This window comes from Ursus maritimus, unplaced genomic scaffold, assembly GCF_017311325.1.
Source record: "Ursus maritimus isolate PB19 unplaced genomic scaffold, ASM1731132v1 scaffold_9, whole genome shotgun sequence".
NCBI classification, from domain to species: Eukaryota; Metazoa; Chordata; class Mammalia; order Carnivora; family Ursidae; genus Ursus; species Ursus maritimus.
In genome coordinates, this window is record NW_024427107.1 from 71,531,363 (window position 1) to 71,547,420 (window position 16,058).

General features: G+C 43.5%; 1 protein-coding gene across 11 annotated transcripts in view; it reads right to left on the reverse strand.

Annotated features, from left to right (window-relative positions):
* Positions 1-61: 61 nt before the first annotated feature.
* TMEM71 (transmembrane protein 71) overlaps positions 62-16,058 on the reverse strand; it is a 30,229-nt gene continuing 14,232 nt past the window's right edge. For 6 of the 11 annotated variants that reach the window (XM_040625735.1, XM_008684145.2, XM_040625734.1 and 3 more), the window contains exons 6-11: positions 10,689-10,862; positions 10,117-10,231; positions 6,708-6,783; positions 3,697-3,758; positions 3,535-3,595; positions 62-567 (exon numbers count right to left, since the gene is read on the reverse strand). In XM_040625735.1, coding sequence (XP_040481669.1) covers positions 541-567; positions 3,535-3,595; positions 3,697-3,758; positions 6,708-6,783; positions 10,117-10,231; positions 10,689-10,862 — 515 coding nt within the window. In that variant the 3' untranslated portion in view covers positions 62-540. Of the gene's footprint in view, positions 568-3,534; positions 3,596-3,696; positions 3,759-6,707; positions 6,784-9,387; positions 9,407-10,116; positions 10,232-10,688; positions 10,863-16,058 lie in introns of those variants that run through there. The other 5 variants (XM_008684153.2, XM_008684149.2, XM_008684152.2 and 2 more) reach the window with 3 other exon arrangements.

Here is a 16,058-nt window from a genome sequence, read left to right on the forward strand (position 1 = left end):
GCTGAACCAACCCCCATCCAGCCACTTCTTACGGAGAATGATTAATTTTTTCTACATTGTATTTTACATGCAAACTGCGATTTATTTACTTTTGAGCTGGTATTGATTATAGAAACTTGCTTACATTATTCAATTAAAGCAGTTCAGCTAGGGAGAGGTGTTTGCAGGCAGGCCCAGGAATCTGCATTGTTATAAGCACCTCATAGAATTTTCTAAATGAAAATTAATGTTTGAAGACCATGCCTCAGGGAATAAGAGAGGAACGTCTACCCAGGTGGTTGGTTCTCTATCACAGTTCCTAGTCTGTTCCCTTTCAACTGCTAGTGTTTGCAAAGGAAAGACAAATTAATATTATTTTCATGAGCATATTACAATTACGAGGGTAAAAATGAGATTAAAAAAAACGCATAACCAAATTAAATTGTTTTTTCTCGATTATCCAGTTCCTCACTCTCCTCCCATAAAGCAGTTGATTCCAAGCAGGCTGCAAATCAGACAATTTCTGGATATTCAGATGGAAGGCATTCATCAGAGACACTCCTAAATGGTTGTCAAATTTTGGCAAACCTAGATCCAGAGATAAGAGAAAAGAAATGCATGATTCATCTACACAGACAGGAATCGTGATAACTACTGCAATCTCTGTGTGTGCGCGCACGCATACACACACACACACACACACACACACTAGCTTGAGTAATCATAACTAGGAAGAGTGGGGCCTCAACATGGAGTAATTTTATTTTTATCCCAGCTTGGTACTTAGTTGACTACCATTTTATATTGTGTTCTTTCCCCACCTGCACCACTTCGTCTAGAACAGAAATCCTTACAGGGTTTTCCCCATATTTCTACTCCCTAAAGTTTATTCATTCATTCGCCAATTGTAGAGACACAATGCCAACATGTAAGAGTAGAGGGAACAGATGTTACCCATCTCGTTACTGTGAAGTCATGAATGTGCAAAATGCATCCTACTGATGCTAACACGTACTGGGTAACATGGGATACGTGTGATGACCTTCATTTGAAAGGGACACTTGGGCCAATGGTGAGCCGTAGAAACAGTCCCCAAACTCACAGGCTTTAAATGTTAACAAAGAAGATGGTTGAGTGAAAATCGCATTAAGGGATGAAAAGAGATGAACTTGAGAAGTATCAAGTGTGAAAGAATAGGCCCCTAATCTAATCTACTATGCGCCGTGCAGGACAGGTGTGGGACGGCTGCTCCACTGACGTTTGTTGAGCTGAGTTAAGTGCTTGCACTCCATCCCCTTAGATTTTCATCCTTGATTGCTGGAGGAGCCTGATGAGTCATCCTTGCCTCTTGATATTAATAACCATGTCTTTGGTTTATTAGCTTCTGGATATGTTTATGTGTGAGCGAGAGGGCTGCAAAATCTTTAATATACAGACACAGAGCTCTTGGCTATAAAGGAAGTATTTTAAGAAATGATGCAGCAAATACATTCAAATTAGTGAATATTCATGGCGTAGCTACTATTCTCAAGACGCTGAGATGGATACAAGAAGGAAGTCAATAGTCCTTGTTTTCTCAGGTCTTAAATGCACCGGTGTGTGTACAAGAGGCTGGGGAGGGGGCAGCAAATGGGACAGCAATAGGGAACAAGAGAAGAAGGAGGTAAATACGGACACGAATAATTAAAGGAGGGATCTTATTGAGGCTGTAGATGAGAGTGTGTAGGATAGAAATATCATCCTCATCCTGATCTAATTTCTTTTAGGAGAGAAAAAACAAGAACAGGGAGAAGTTCTCTGAAAGCAACAGGTGACGCTATCCCCTACAGGTTGGATATTGGCATTCCAAGAAACCTTCCCTGCCCATCCCTCCCAGTCTGGCAAAACATCTCTCCTGGTGTTCCCCCAGCCTCTGTGCTAGCTCTGTACTTGCACTTCCCATATTAAATGCAACTTCTCCTTGCCCTTTTCATGTCTCTTTAGACTCTGAAATCTCAAGGCCTTGGCATGGCAACCTTGGCACCTGGAGGCAGTGTCTGACCGTTAGGAGAGACTCCATAAATGTCTGCTGAGCAGCCCTGGACATTCAGTATAGCACAGAATGTATCATAAGTTCTCTACAAAGATTTAGTAGGTTAAGTGATGCCACTTTAGAAATCAAGGGGTAAAGATTTTACAAACCGTCTTCCCAAGGTTCTCACAGTTATTGTGCAAAGAATTACTTAGAGAGGATGTTAAAAATGAAGGCTCCTTGGAAATTTGGATTCAGAAAAGCTAGAATCAGGAAGAAGCTCTCCAGTTGGTTCTAGAGCAGATGTCCCCATGCAATGTGTTGAGAGACTCTTCTCTCATTCGAGAGTTCTTAACAAGATGATACCTGTCTTTCCAATTAATGCTACAGGTTCGTCTTAAAACCCAAAGAGAAGTGATTTAAACAATTCACGCCATCTGAGAAGCAATGAGAATGTTTTTACTTCTGAAAGTTGAGTTACAAAATGGCTTTGTGTGAAAATATGTCCAGTCCCGAATATGTGACATCCCAGCCCAGAAAGCTGAGTGTGCATGTGAATCTGTCGTTCATGCTGGGCGACGTGCCCTCGTAAGTCTCTGCAGACCTAGAGAGTGACCTGCAGCCAGAGGGAAGGAAGTGAGTATCTTAGAGGAGTTTATGTCATTAACACACAAGGGCTAAAGAATCAGAATTTCTTGGGTGACCTCAGGACCCACTTTTCTAACTATGAGGTTAAACAAATCTTAGCTATATCAATGCCTGCCCCCCAGAAACTTGGAATGCCAGGAAATGAAGGGAAACATCACTCAGAGTGTCAGGAAATCAATATTGGCTAGAGTCCTAAACAAAATAAATCTTCACTAAGTCCCATTGTGATTTCAGAATTAACCCAATGATTTCATAGATAGGGCAACACCGTGTCAAGAGCAAAGGCCAGTAAACTAATTTGAATTACAGACGTCCATCCATCTCCAGGCTATGGGGGCTGGCCCCTGGCAGCCATATTGAGGAGAAGGTAATTAACACAATCCATCTTGTGATGGGATTGTGTTTTGCAGACTGTTTGAAATTCTGTGAGCATCTCACCCAGACCCCAGTAACCCTTTGAAATAGGATGAGCTATAGCAGTCAGCACACAGGGGGATCGTTAAGTGAGCAGAGAAACCACACTTTGTAACTGAGACCATTTCATGGGCAGTTTGCCAGCTACCTGGGAAACTGTAAGATAAAGGCCTCTCCATAGGAGGCATATAAAAGGCACTGCTATGAATCTATAAATGATTTAAAAATCTTAAATTCATGTTATTTATTAAGCCCTACTGCCTTAAAGCTTACTTCTTTATTTTGAGGAATTTGTAAGAATTTAAGAGACAGGATGATAATGCTATTTGATTTTAGCATGAACAGGAAGTATTCTTCAGGATAAATGATCAGGACCTTTTCTGTATGTAGTCATCATCATCTATTACTCAGCAAAAATCATTCTCGGAGAGCAGATTATAGTCATCTCTGTCCAGACGGTGATAACACAAGTCAGTACTTACTGAGCACAAGTGGTGGCTTTGACATGGTTGGAAAGGCCGAGAAACAAGGACTTGACAGTATCTTGGATAAGAAAGAGAAAACATTTAATAATAATTTTTAAATGACCAGAATCGGAATAAAATACAGGGATCCGAGGGATAATTTGAGAAACGGTTACTTACAGGCAATAGTTACCATCAATGAGCATGTGAAGACACTGGCTAATATTCCTCCCAGAAACCATCTGAAACAACAGGATTTCTCAGGTTTAGCAAACTATGTATTTCCAACACATGAGATGTTCTTTTAGACTAACTAAAGGCTTATGATTTGCTTTAAGAATTACTGTAACTGCAGTAATAAAGATAGTGTGGTATTGGCCAAAAGATAGATATGGAGGTCAATGGCAGAGAATGGAGAGACCAGAAGTGAACCCATATAGATACAGTTAACTGAGTCTTATCAGAGGAGCAAAAGCAGTTTGATGGAGAAGAATAGCCTTCTCAGCAATGGTGTTGAGACAATTGTATGTCCACGTGCAAAAGAATGAATATCCACATATATATCACACCTCAACACAACATCTAACTATGTAATCAAAATGAGTCAGAGTCTGAAATGCAACCACAAAAGTATCAAATGTCTAGAAGAAACAAAGGAGAAAATCCACACGCCAACTGCTTTACAAGCTTGCCCAAAAAGTGTGCTAAAAGTTTGGGTTTTTACCAATCTGATGGGTATTGTTTCACAGGGTGGAATTTTTAAAAAGGATTTTATTTATTTATTTGTCAGAGAGCTTGAGAGAGCACACACAAGCAGGGGGAGCAGCAGGCAGAGGGAGAAGCAGGCTCCCTGCTGAGCAAGAAGCCTGATGCAGGGTCTCAATCCCAGGGCCCTGCGATCATGACCTGAGCCAAAGGCAGATGCTTAACCGACTGAGCCACCCAGGTGTCCACAGGGTGGATCTTTTTAAAAAAATAATTTCCTTATTGTTTTTATTTTCAAAACATGAATCACCGAAAGAAATTATGAATAAATACAGAAGGGAAAGGAAAATATCACCAAAAAAACTCCATTGACCTAAAGCAGCCATTAATAAATATTGTTGAATACCCCTTTAGACATCTCTTTGTATGTGTTTAATTTTTTAAATTGAGACTTAACAAATGTAATGCAAAGCATTTCAAGTGCACATCTTGGTTTGTTTTTTTTTTAAACCTAAACTCCTGTGTTCACTACCCAGATCAAGATATAGAATATTTCCAGCAGTCTCTAACATTTCCTTCACCATCCTTCCTGCTCTTTTCCCCAGAATTAACCACTATTCTTTCTTTCTTTCTTTCTTTCTTTCTTTCTTTCTTTCTTTCTTTCTTTCTTTCTTTCTTTTTTTTAAGAGAGGGAGAGAGGGTTAGGAGGGGCAGAGGAAGAGGGAGAGTCAGAATCTTAAGTAGGCTCCATGCCCAGTGCGGCGCCTCACGCGGGGCTCAATCTCACAACCCCGAGGTCATAACTTGAGCCGAAATCAAGAAATCAGATGCTTAACCAACTGAGCCACTCAGGCACCCCATTAACCACTATTCTTCTAGTGGTTATAATAAGGGATTCATTAAGTTCATTAAAGCCCCGATGTTGGGCTCGATCCCAGGACTCCGGGATCACGCCCTGAGCCGAAGGCAGACACTTAACAACTGAGCCACCCAGGCGCCCCGTGGAAGCAAGTTTCTAAATGCAGTTCACACTCAATGGATGGCGAGTTAAGCTCCCTTCTTAAGGGTGGGGCTATAGTATCTAACGGAAGAGGAATATTTCATTAATAGTCCCATGAAATAAAAGTTTCCGTGATCAACTACAGTTGGGAAACACTAAGTTAAATAAAGTTAATCATGTCTCTTCACTATGTTATTTCACTGGGTCTATATTATGCTAATGCAGGTATGATTCTCCGACTTGGGATATACAATGCAGAATTTTGCAAACTTATTTTTAACCATAGGACCTCCCCCCCTTTTTGTTCTTTTAGTCCCATTGTGATCTAAAAATACTTAATACCACTTAAACCTCTTCATTATCTGGGACACTTTTTTAAAAATACAGATTTTCACCAGATCTAAATTAGCATCTCAAGGGTTGGGATCCAGGACTTTGTATTTAAAAACACAACTCTCCTAGTGATGTAAGGTATTTGACCCTCAAGAGGTGGGATTTGAGAGCAAGCAACACTTGCTTACCAGAGCACAAGCACCCCAAAGACCCCAGGTCTGGACCATTTATCCTTGTTTCATTGATTCAACAAATAGTGATGAGCCCCTGGCACTGGGGACACAGAAGTGAAGGAGACACACAATGTCTCTGCTCTCATGAGCTCACATTCTTGCAGGGAGAGGCAGACCATTAACATTTAAACAGGTGAACATGTAATAGGTCAGACGGTGATAAGTGCTCTGAAGAAAAGTAAAGAGAGGCGTGTGTGGTAGCGTGGTATGCTATTTATATAGGGCTGTCAGGGAAGGTCTCTCTGATGATGTGACATTTGAACAGATTCCAGAAAGAAGTAAGGACACATGTTATGAGTTTTTCTAGAGAACACTGTACTAGGCAGAATAAAGAGCAAGTGCAAAGGCCCTGAGGCATGAGTGCACTTCACATAGAAGGGACCTGACCACTGCCCCAGAGGCTTGGGCAAGAAAAGAATAAGAATGGCATGCTGGACAGAGGGTAGAACAGAAATATGCCCGTAACCAGGCAAGAGCACTATGAGATCTGAGATGCTGAGTGGGCTTCCCTGGAACAGATACTTTATGTCAGGATATAAAAATATGATGAGAAAGATGGAGTTCCAGTCGGGACTCCAAGTGGCCTTACTGGGACTTCAAGTGCTCTTGAATTCCAAGCAGGGTTACTCAGGTTTTATCTGTAGTAGGGGGTCACTGAGCACTTCAACAAATGATGATACATAATAAAATCTAATTTCTAGCAAGATCCATTGGCTTTTGTACAGTTTGTGAGACAGTGAGGGGGGGAGAAGTGATAGAAAAAGGGGCACTTAAGGGGCACTTAAGGGGCACAGCAAATGAACCAATCTTAACCATGGAGCTACCGAAAATGCATTGTGAAATCAGGTGAGGAAATTATCAATCAATTACAGCTTTATTAGTTATGACACACTCCTGCATGAAAATAAAATCTGAATTACCTTGCACACGCACAGATGACAAAGCACACAGCCAGCAGAATTGCTGGAAAGGAGACCTCTCGCCACACACTGGTTTCTAATAGGAAAAATAAAAATAAATGAATTAGAAACCATTGATGATAATCTTGGAACAACAAAATTGTAACAAAATGTCTTTTTTATACAACCAAAAAAACCCCACGAAACACATTTTCAAATGTGTGTCAGCTCAAGCAATTTGCCATAAGTAACAAGATAAAATTATCAAATGTCGTACGGATTCATTCATTAGATAATTTTAGCATATAATAAATTTTTCTGTCTTTAAGAAATGCTTGTGCTACATAAACAGTTTGGGGCTTGCCTTTTACTGTAATGCTGAGGAAACATTTTGTGGAATATATGCTAATGTCAGAAAGCTCATTCTGATGATGATGATGATTATGCCTGAAATTTGTAGAGTGCTTATAATTCACAAAGAGTTTTCATACCTCATTGAATCAAAGAACAAACTGTGAGGTAGGAACCACTGTCATCGCTCTGCACATGAGATGACCAAGACTGACAGATGATGACATTTGCCCAAGGTCGCACAGCTCTGAGGTGTCAGAGCCAAGATTTAAAAACCATGTCTAGCCAGAACACAATGCTTTTTTTTTTTTTTAATATTTATTTGTTTGATGGAGAGAGAGACAGCCAGTGAGAGAGGGAACACAAGCAGGGGGAGTGGGAGAGGAAGAAGCAGGCTCCCAGAGGAGGAGCCCGATGTGGGGCTCGATCCCAGAACGCCGAGATCACGCCCTGAGCTGAAGGCAGACGCTTAACGACTGCGCCACCCAGGCGCCCCCAGAACACAATGTTTTGCCTGAAATGGGGGAGGGAGAGAGAATTGCAACTTTTCATACTGGGATTCTCTAGAGGGCAAAAAAGAGAGCATATATTATGAACTATTTGTCCTTGCAAAACTCTGCTATGGGAAAATATTTCAGTGCTATACAGCCACAGGAGAAATGACAGGAAACCCTCTGGCAATTGTATTCATAGGAGTTAAACCTATCGTGAACCTGAGTATTACTCAAGTCACCTAGAAGAAATCAGAGCTGGCTTAAGGATGATCACACAAAGATCTAAAGGAAAGGATGAACAGACCTCAACTTAATTTCTGCCAAATGCTTCAAAAGCTCAATTTTACAACAGTTGTTTAAAACTTGGAATGGCTCTGTGCTGTGAATGTATTTATTTCTGCTATTTCTGCTATGAATGAAGATTGAGTCAGCTAACAAAACCTACTTAGTCCATCATGTGGGTGGAGTACTGAAGATTGGCAGTGCAAAATATAGCAGTTGTGAGTGATGTCACTGCGGCTGTACAGTATTTCATGTATACTGTGAACTCAATAAGTTATTGTGGGTTCAGCTGAACATTCAACCATCCTTCGACAGTGTGTTTGTATTCTTAGCTGACTCTGATTTGATGTGGAATTTGGAAAACATTTCCTTACAGAAACAAGTCCAGCTTGACAAACTGCTAAAATCGTTAGACTTGAACAGTGAACAGAGACTCGTTTAAATTCAAATTCTACAAAGATACGATTGTGTGATTTGATATAAGGTATTCACTAGTTCATTGCATCAGTGGCCATTTACTTAGTATCTAGTTTGGCTTAGTTCAACTGTCACTTCCTTCAAGAAGACCTCCTTGATTCCTTCAACTCCCCTGTGGCCCTCTGCGGCTCCTTCTCTGTACCCCCGTTTCCCCTCATGCATTTCCGTCAGCAATCTTAACACACTGAATTATAATTGCTGTTTGCTAGAGCTTTGGTAGAGAAAGCTAGAGCTTTCTTCACCAGCTTGCAAGCTCGCTGAGAATAGTCCGCATCTATCTGCTGTTCTTTGGTGGCACCGGGGTGGTGCCCCTGGGAAGCCACCTCTCCCTTCTCTTTGTGCATGGTTCACTTGGAGACTGAGTTCCCTCCCATCGTTTGATCCACTTCAGCCATTTGGAGCTTCACACAGACAAGGTGATTGGTTTTGCCATGTAAATGAGACCCTTCCAGAACCAGTGAAACTGAGCCTCTTATCATAACTCAAGAAGGCTATAATCTCTCTCTGCTGGACTGAAATCTGGGAAGTTGCAGGCACAAAGCCATCAAGAACCAACATAGAGTAATCAACAGTCTTTTTAAAGAGTTAAGCTGACACAGAGGACAAGAGACAGCAGAAGTAGAGACTGACAGAAATCTGAAACCCATGCCTGGAATTGTCATTAACGAACCAATAAATTCCATTACTGATTAATCCATCTTGAGTTGGGTTTCCATCCAGTGGACTCAAAATATCCTGACTGACAGATGATGTCGGGCATGCCTATATCCTTCGTACGTAGAACACCACTTGGACTGCGTACTCATAACCTACATGCGAAGGAGATCAAATAGAAATGGATGGAGACCTTATCCCCCACGGGGCTTCATAGCAAAGAAAAGAAGAGGAAAATCTTTTCAATAGAGATACATTCAGAGCGCTGGGGAAACAGAGGGAGGTGTTACCTCTACCAGCCAGAAGGGGGCAGACAAGACCCCACAGCGGTGTTCTTTGATTTGGGCCTTGAAGGAGTAGGGGTCATCCAGGTACAGGAGGCTGGAGACACAATCCGGACACGACACAGCAAAGCACATGTACAAAGGCTTTCTTGACCTGTCTAAACTTGATTATTCTTATCTGTAAAATGGAGAGAGCACACCGAATGGGTCCACCAATTTTGGAACACCTGCTCTGTACCAGGTGCTACGTGGGCAGGTTGGAATCCACAGATGATGGCGACACACTGCCCGTCCTCAAGCAGCTCACAGCCTGGTGGACACGACACAGAAATAAATATGCAAGAGCAGTGCAGGAAAAGGGCATGGGAGAGGGAAACCTTGAAAACTAGAGGAGCACAAAGAAGGGTCACTTAAACCACCCCCTTCCCAGAAAACAGGGTGGGATCCCTGGAGGAGGTGGCTGTGGATCATCTGGAAACTGCCTAACGATTAAAGTTGCTCTCTCTGTCATCCCAGCACCTGGAAGGGAGCTACAAAAGCCTTGAACGCTTACCCAGTGGCTGACCTGGGAACGAAATGAAGTGGGGGCATAGTGGCCTTCGGGAAAGGAAGGATGGTCAGCGAGGCGCCTATTCTTGGTTTTGTGAAGACAAGTAAAGAGGAGATATTTTTTTTCTGTTTCGCCTCAGTCTTATGTAATCATAATCTCACATACATTTTTGAGTACCGAGGAGACAGGACACGTGATGCTAAGCGCTTTCCACGAATTATTTTAGTCATGACAAGGTAGGAACTATGATATCTCCATTTACAGATGAAAATGCTGGTTCAGAGAGTTCGGGGAACCGCTTCTGAGTTACAGCTAACGAGGGGGGCTGGGCTTCGAACCTTGGGCCGCTGGGGACAGAGCCTTGGTGCCGCGCTGTGCGCGAACATGATGAATCCGCTGTTGGCAAACTGGAGGTCGAAGCACAGGCTCGTTGAATTTCTTTCAGATTTACTCCTGACAGGAAACACCAATACCTTTATATCTTTTGACTTTTCCTTGCCAGAGGCATCGCATTACAGGGCGTTTCCTGTCTTCCTTCCTTCCTTTTTCTTCTTACAGACTACGTCACCTACACAGCTAAGTAGGAAACATGAAATCACAGACACCTGCGTACGTATCACCCAGCTTTAGCAAAGCCTAACATTTTGCCAAATGTCTTCAGGGTTTTTGAAAAAAGAAGACGCTGCAAATCCAGTCCTTCTGGTGCCTGTAGGATGACACCCCGAAAGCAGGCGCCTCTTCTGCGCATGCGTCCCCCGCCGCCGCAGCGCCCCGGGTCTCCCCTACTCCCACTGGCCGATCCGGTTCCCAAGTGCACCACAGTCATCTCTAACTCATTCTTTGGCCCTGAAAGGAAGCATTCTTTGGGTGTGGCAAAGATTTCAAAAACAAAAAACAAAAAACGACTCACTTGCATGATCCAAAATGTTCTCTGGGAAATGTTCAGAAGCCATCACATGAGACCGAAGAGCCCGGTGGCGGGAGTTTTGTCGCGGAGTCTGAGACGCGGCGTGGCCGGAGGAGGAGGCTGCGTTCGGCTGCTCGGACTCCCAGGCATCAGTGAGGGAACAGTCAGAATCCCCTCCTGGAAAAGGGTGTGGGGGTGCGGGTGTGCGGTCAGTGACTTTCCAGGCGCAGTAGCCGAAGGCCATCCCCCTAGCAACGCTTTGGGAGTCGGCAGGGAGATGGGTCTCGGGGGCGGGTGGCATTTCAATTTGTCCTCATCTTTGAAGGCCCCAGAGGCAAAGGCTCTTCAGTGCAGAGAGGAGCAAAGGCCAGAGGCATGAAAGTGTGGTGAAGGAGGCCCATTCCAATGTGGTTAGAGCAAAGGGACCCGTTGGGACACGAGGCTGGAAAGCGAGACTGAGGGCGGGTCACGGGAGGCATTGACTTCCCAGTGGAGGGGTCCGGAATTTCCGCTGCAGGCAGCTGAGTGCTGGAGTGGCTCTGACTGAGGGCGCCACCGGACATGCGCACTTCTGCAGCATTTTCAGGTAGATAAAGTAAGATGTGTTTTTGGTATATGGTAAAATCCAGGTGGCCTTGCAAGAAATCATGAGCTAGTAGCCTAAGACTCATGTAGAGAAGACAGAATATCTCGCCCTGAATCCCCGAGTGCATTGGGGGTTGTACAGATGGATTTGAGAGAGGTGTGATGCGCATATGAGCCTCTCTTTTTTAAAGATTTATTTATTTATTTATTTATTTATTTTAGGCGGGGGCAGGGGAAGAGGGAGAGAGAGAGAGAGAATCTCAAGCAGACACCCTGCAGAGCGAGGAACATGACTAGGGCTTGATCTCTGGACCCTGAGGTCATGACCTGAGCTGAAATCAAGAGTCTGACAAATCAGTTGACTGATCCACTCAGGCACCCCAGCCTCTCCTCTTTCTTGCACCAAACTATAGCAGATCCAACTCTATTTCTGTTTTCTTTCTTTTTTTTTTTTTTTTAAGATTTTATTTATTTATTCGACAGAGAGACAGCCAGCGAGAGAGGGAACACCAGCAGGGGGAGTGGGAGAAGAAGAAGCAGGCTCATAGCGGAGGAGCCTGATGTGGGGCTCGATCCCAGAACGCCGGGATCACGCCCTGAGCCGAAGGCAGACGCTTAACCGCTGTGCCACCCAGGCACCCCCAACTCTATTTCTCATTCATTCATTCATTCATTCGCAAACATTTACTGGATGTGATTCAAATGAGGATCTGACCTAGCTGCTAGGGTACCGTGGTGAAGACGATGTCTCTGCCCTCGTGTGGCTTATGCCCTGGTGGGGGAGAGAGAGAAGAGCTGTGAGGGATGTTCTCCCTTTGTAAAATACCTTGAAATGCTGGATAAAAATATTACAAACATCTTAGCTTTTTTTTGTTCATTCAAGTAGGCTGTGGTCTGGGGAGGGACAGACATACACACCAACAATTAGGATGCAGGGGGGTCATTGCTACCATGAAGGCCAGCAGAAAGCATCCAGTGAGAGTCTAGGAAGGAGTGTCTGAGTCCATCAGGGGGAATCCAGGCAGGCTTCACAGATGAGATGGTATAAGTGATAACTTGATGAATAGAAGTTCTTCCAGGGACACAGCAGGAAGAGGGAAGGGCAGAAACAGAATGAACAGGAGGGGAGGAGGGGAAGGGGCAAGAGGAAAAGGGAGAGCAGAGGAGGAAAAGAAGAAAAGACATTAACCCATGAGAGAACATGGGGAAGGGTGTTCCCCGAAGAGTGAATTCTCCTGGGAGCCTAGATAGGGAAGCATGTGAGTGTGGGCATTCCTGAAAGGTGATCTTGGCTGGACTGCTAAGCACGGGTCCAATCATGAAGGGCCTCATGGGTCACCCTCTGTTGCTAAGATATATTCCCAGGTAATTTGAAGCATGAGTGTAAAGTGAGGACTGCTCTGTGTACTCGCTCAGCAATGAGAGACTCCCAGCCCCGTTCCAGGAGTGATTGTGGAACCCCCCAAAAATACATGGGGTGCTCATATAATAGTGCTTCTTAACTGGAGGAGATTTCTGCCCCCAGGACATTTGGCAATGTCTGAAGACATTTTTGGCTGTCACAAATTGGTGTGTGTGTGTGTGGGGGGGGGGAGTTGCTACTGTCATCTAGTGAATAGAGCCCAGGGATGCTGTTAGCATCCTGTAATGCACAGGGCAGGCCTCACAATGAAGGACTGTCCAGTCCCAAGTGTCTGTACTGCTGAGGTTGTGAAACCCTGTCACAGAGGGAGCAGAACCAAGTGTGGAAGAATCTAGATCATTAATGCTCTTTCAGCAACTCTGGTAAGCTCTTCCAAGTGGAGAACATCTGTATTTTCCTACATTTTCTATATCTTCCTGATTGCCCTTACTCTTGTCAAAACACCCTGCTTTCCGCCTTCATAGGGCAAATCATAATTTATGATGTCATAATTATTATATAAACACATACTATATAATACATAAACTGTGTGATTTTTGTTTAATATCTGCCTCCCTTACTAGACTAAAAGCACCATGAGAAAAAGGCCACTTCACCAATCCCAGCCCCAGACACCAGCAATAACGCGGAGCCTATTGTTAGCACTCATTAAGATACGTTAATAAATAGAGAGTTCTGGTAGGCGCGCAGGGAGGATGAGGCATGTGAAGCCAATATAACAACTTGGGCCACTGTAACAGGGTCACAGCAGCCATAGAGACAGGGGGTCCGTGCTCACCTTCATGGAGGCTAAAGCTAATTTGAGTTTGAGGCTTTAAGCAGGGAGAGCGGCCTCCTTGCCCAGGCTGGTGGGCTGACTCTGCATGTGGCGCTCCCCTCCCACTCAGCCTGGATACTGAGAAAAAGAGCTGGTGCTTTTGGACCCGGGTATTTCTGCCAACCTTGCAGTCTCCCTCCCACCATCCCACCCACAACCTGCGGCCGCTTGACAAGCCAGTCTGCAGAAGCATCCCTGCTGGTTGCCATAGAGAAAGGAAACAGCAGAAAGTGAAATGTAGGGATCAGCCAGTAATGACCACGCTGCAGAGGAGGTCCCGGACCGTGTGCATGGCAGCACTATTCACAATGGCCACGCTCCCCAAACAACCCAGGCACTCCTCGATAGATGAATGAAATAAGAAAATCCTGCCATTTGCAATGCCTTGGATGAACCTGGGGGACATTATGCTAAGTGAAATAAGCCAGACCTAGAGGGACAAACACGCATGACTCCACTTACATGAGGTACCTAAAACCGTCAGTCATAGAGGCAGAGAATAGAATGGTGGTTTCCAGGGCCTGGGGTGGGGGTGGGGAACGGGGGATTGCTGTTCAATGGGTATAGAGTTTCAGTAACACTAGATGAATAGGTTCTAGAGATCCAAGAAATAACATAGTAGCTATACTTAGCAACTGCACCATACTCTGCAACATTTATTAAGAGGATAGATTTCATGTTAATTGAAATGTGTTAATTTCAGGTTAATCACACACACACACACACACACACACACACACACACACACACAGGGACACAGGGAAACTGTGGAGTGGTTGGATATTCCTAATACCTTGATTGTGGTGATGGTGCCACAGGTGTTCACACCTTTTCAAACTCATCGAATTTACACATTAAATATGTACAGTTCTTTGTAAATCTGTTATATCTCAATAAAGCTGTTTTTTTTTTTTTTTTTAAAAAGAGAAACCTATCTGGTCAAATTCACATGGGAGTGAGAAAGAACTGAGAACTTTCATGGCTGATTATTTCTTGAAGAATGACGCTGAAATAGAATCCGCAGAGCTGTGGATGGGAGACAGGTGAGAGCAGACAAAATGTCCTTGTTGAACTTAGAGCTTTGCGTTGAGAGCTGGATGAACTAAAATGTGTCCTAGATGGAGTACTGGAATATTATGCAGAATTTTCTAGAAGAGATGGCATTAAAGAAGGAAACTACCAAAAAAAATCTTAACATTAAAGAATGATCAAGGACTTTTCATCTGTGGGAAGGCATGGTTTGCCCCCAATGTACACTTTCCTTAAATGACATTTAACTTTTGTCTCCAACCTTAACAATAAACAAGAGGATCCTAATGCAGATAACATTTCAGCAAACAGCTCTTTTGTATCACATTTGAAGATATTAGTTCTATTCTGTTTCTCCCGGTTTATTTAAATTCAATCTAGCTCACTTCTGTTTTAAAAGGGTCTGTTTCTTCGGAGCGTATTTCCATATCCTTGCATATAGAATGGGCATTATTGTTTGCCGTGGAGGGAAACACAAAGCCATATACAGATGTTGCCATCAAAGGTATTTATGGGAGAGGCATTAGCTCTGGAGAAAACCACAGACCTCAAGCTGGGAAGCCTTGCCTGAGGTTGTCCTGCCTTTCTTTCCTCGGACTGGCAGAAGTGGAGCGGACAGTCCTGATCAGTCCTCCCTGCCAGAATGCTTTATCTTCTTTCAGTATGACTCATAGGCCCTGGGAATGTCTCCCGAACTGCAGTCTCGGGGTCTGGGGAGCTGCAAAATGCCATGGCTAAAAAATGAATTGCAGCTGATGAGGAAGGTGTCTAGACACAGCTGCAGAAGGGGTGAGCTAAGGATAAAATAGGCAACCAATAAAAATCCTTTTTAGTCTGAAAAATGAGGCACGAGAAAGTCAGGGGAAGTAAGTTTTGATTGCATCCCTTGCCCAGAGAGAAAACAGCAGAACAATTTAATTTTGAATTCTTCTTGAGTCTTCTAACGAGGCAACATTTCCAGAGAAAAATAAATTGCTGATAAAAGTCACGGGGCCTTGGGTAAATCCGGAAAACAAGAAGTCTGGGGAAGATTTGATTACAGTTGACAGCAGAGATGAGGGATTTCAAAGTCCTGTGTGCACCCGGTTTGCCTAATTACTGATTTTGGAGGGGGGGGGTGGTTTGATTTGTTATATTTAGAAGATATTTGGAAACCATGCGAATTTTAGCAAGATATTTCATACTCGTGCAGCACTGCTGTGGTCCAATTGCTTTACAATTGTTTGGACATGTTTCCAGGAGGCAACTATGGGAAAACTAGACGTTAATTTCTGAATACGTGAAACATTGCCTTTAGAACACTGAATCCCAGACTTCCAGGATCCAAGCATCATTTTCCTGATTTTTGCCGTATCCCAGAGCCTGCCTACTCTTAGCCAATTTTAATATTTTCTTTAAATTGTTTCATTAAATCTTTTACCTTGAAGGAAACTTTATGTCAATCACTTAAATGCCATAAAGAGAAAGTAAATGTAAAACTGAGTACAATGAAAATGAGACTTTATTTAATTTGCCCTAA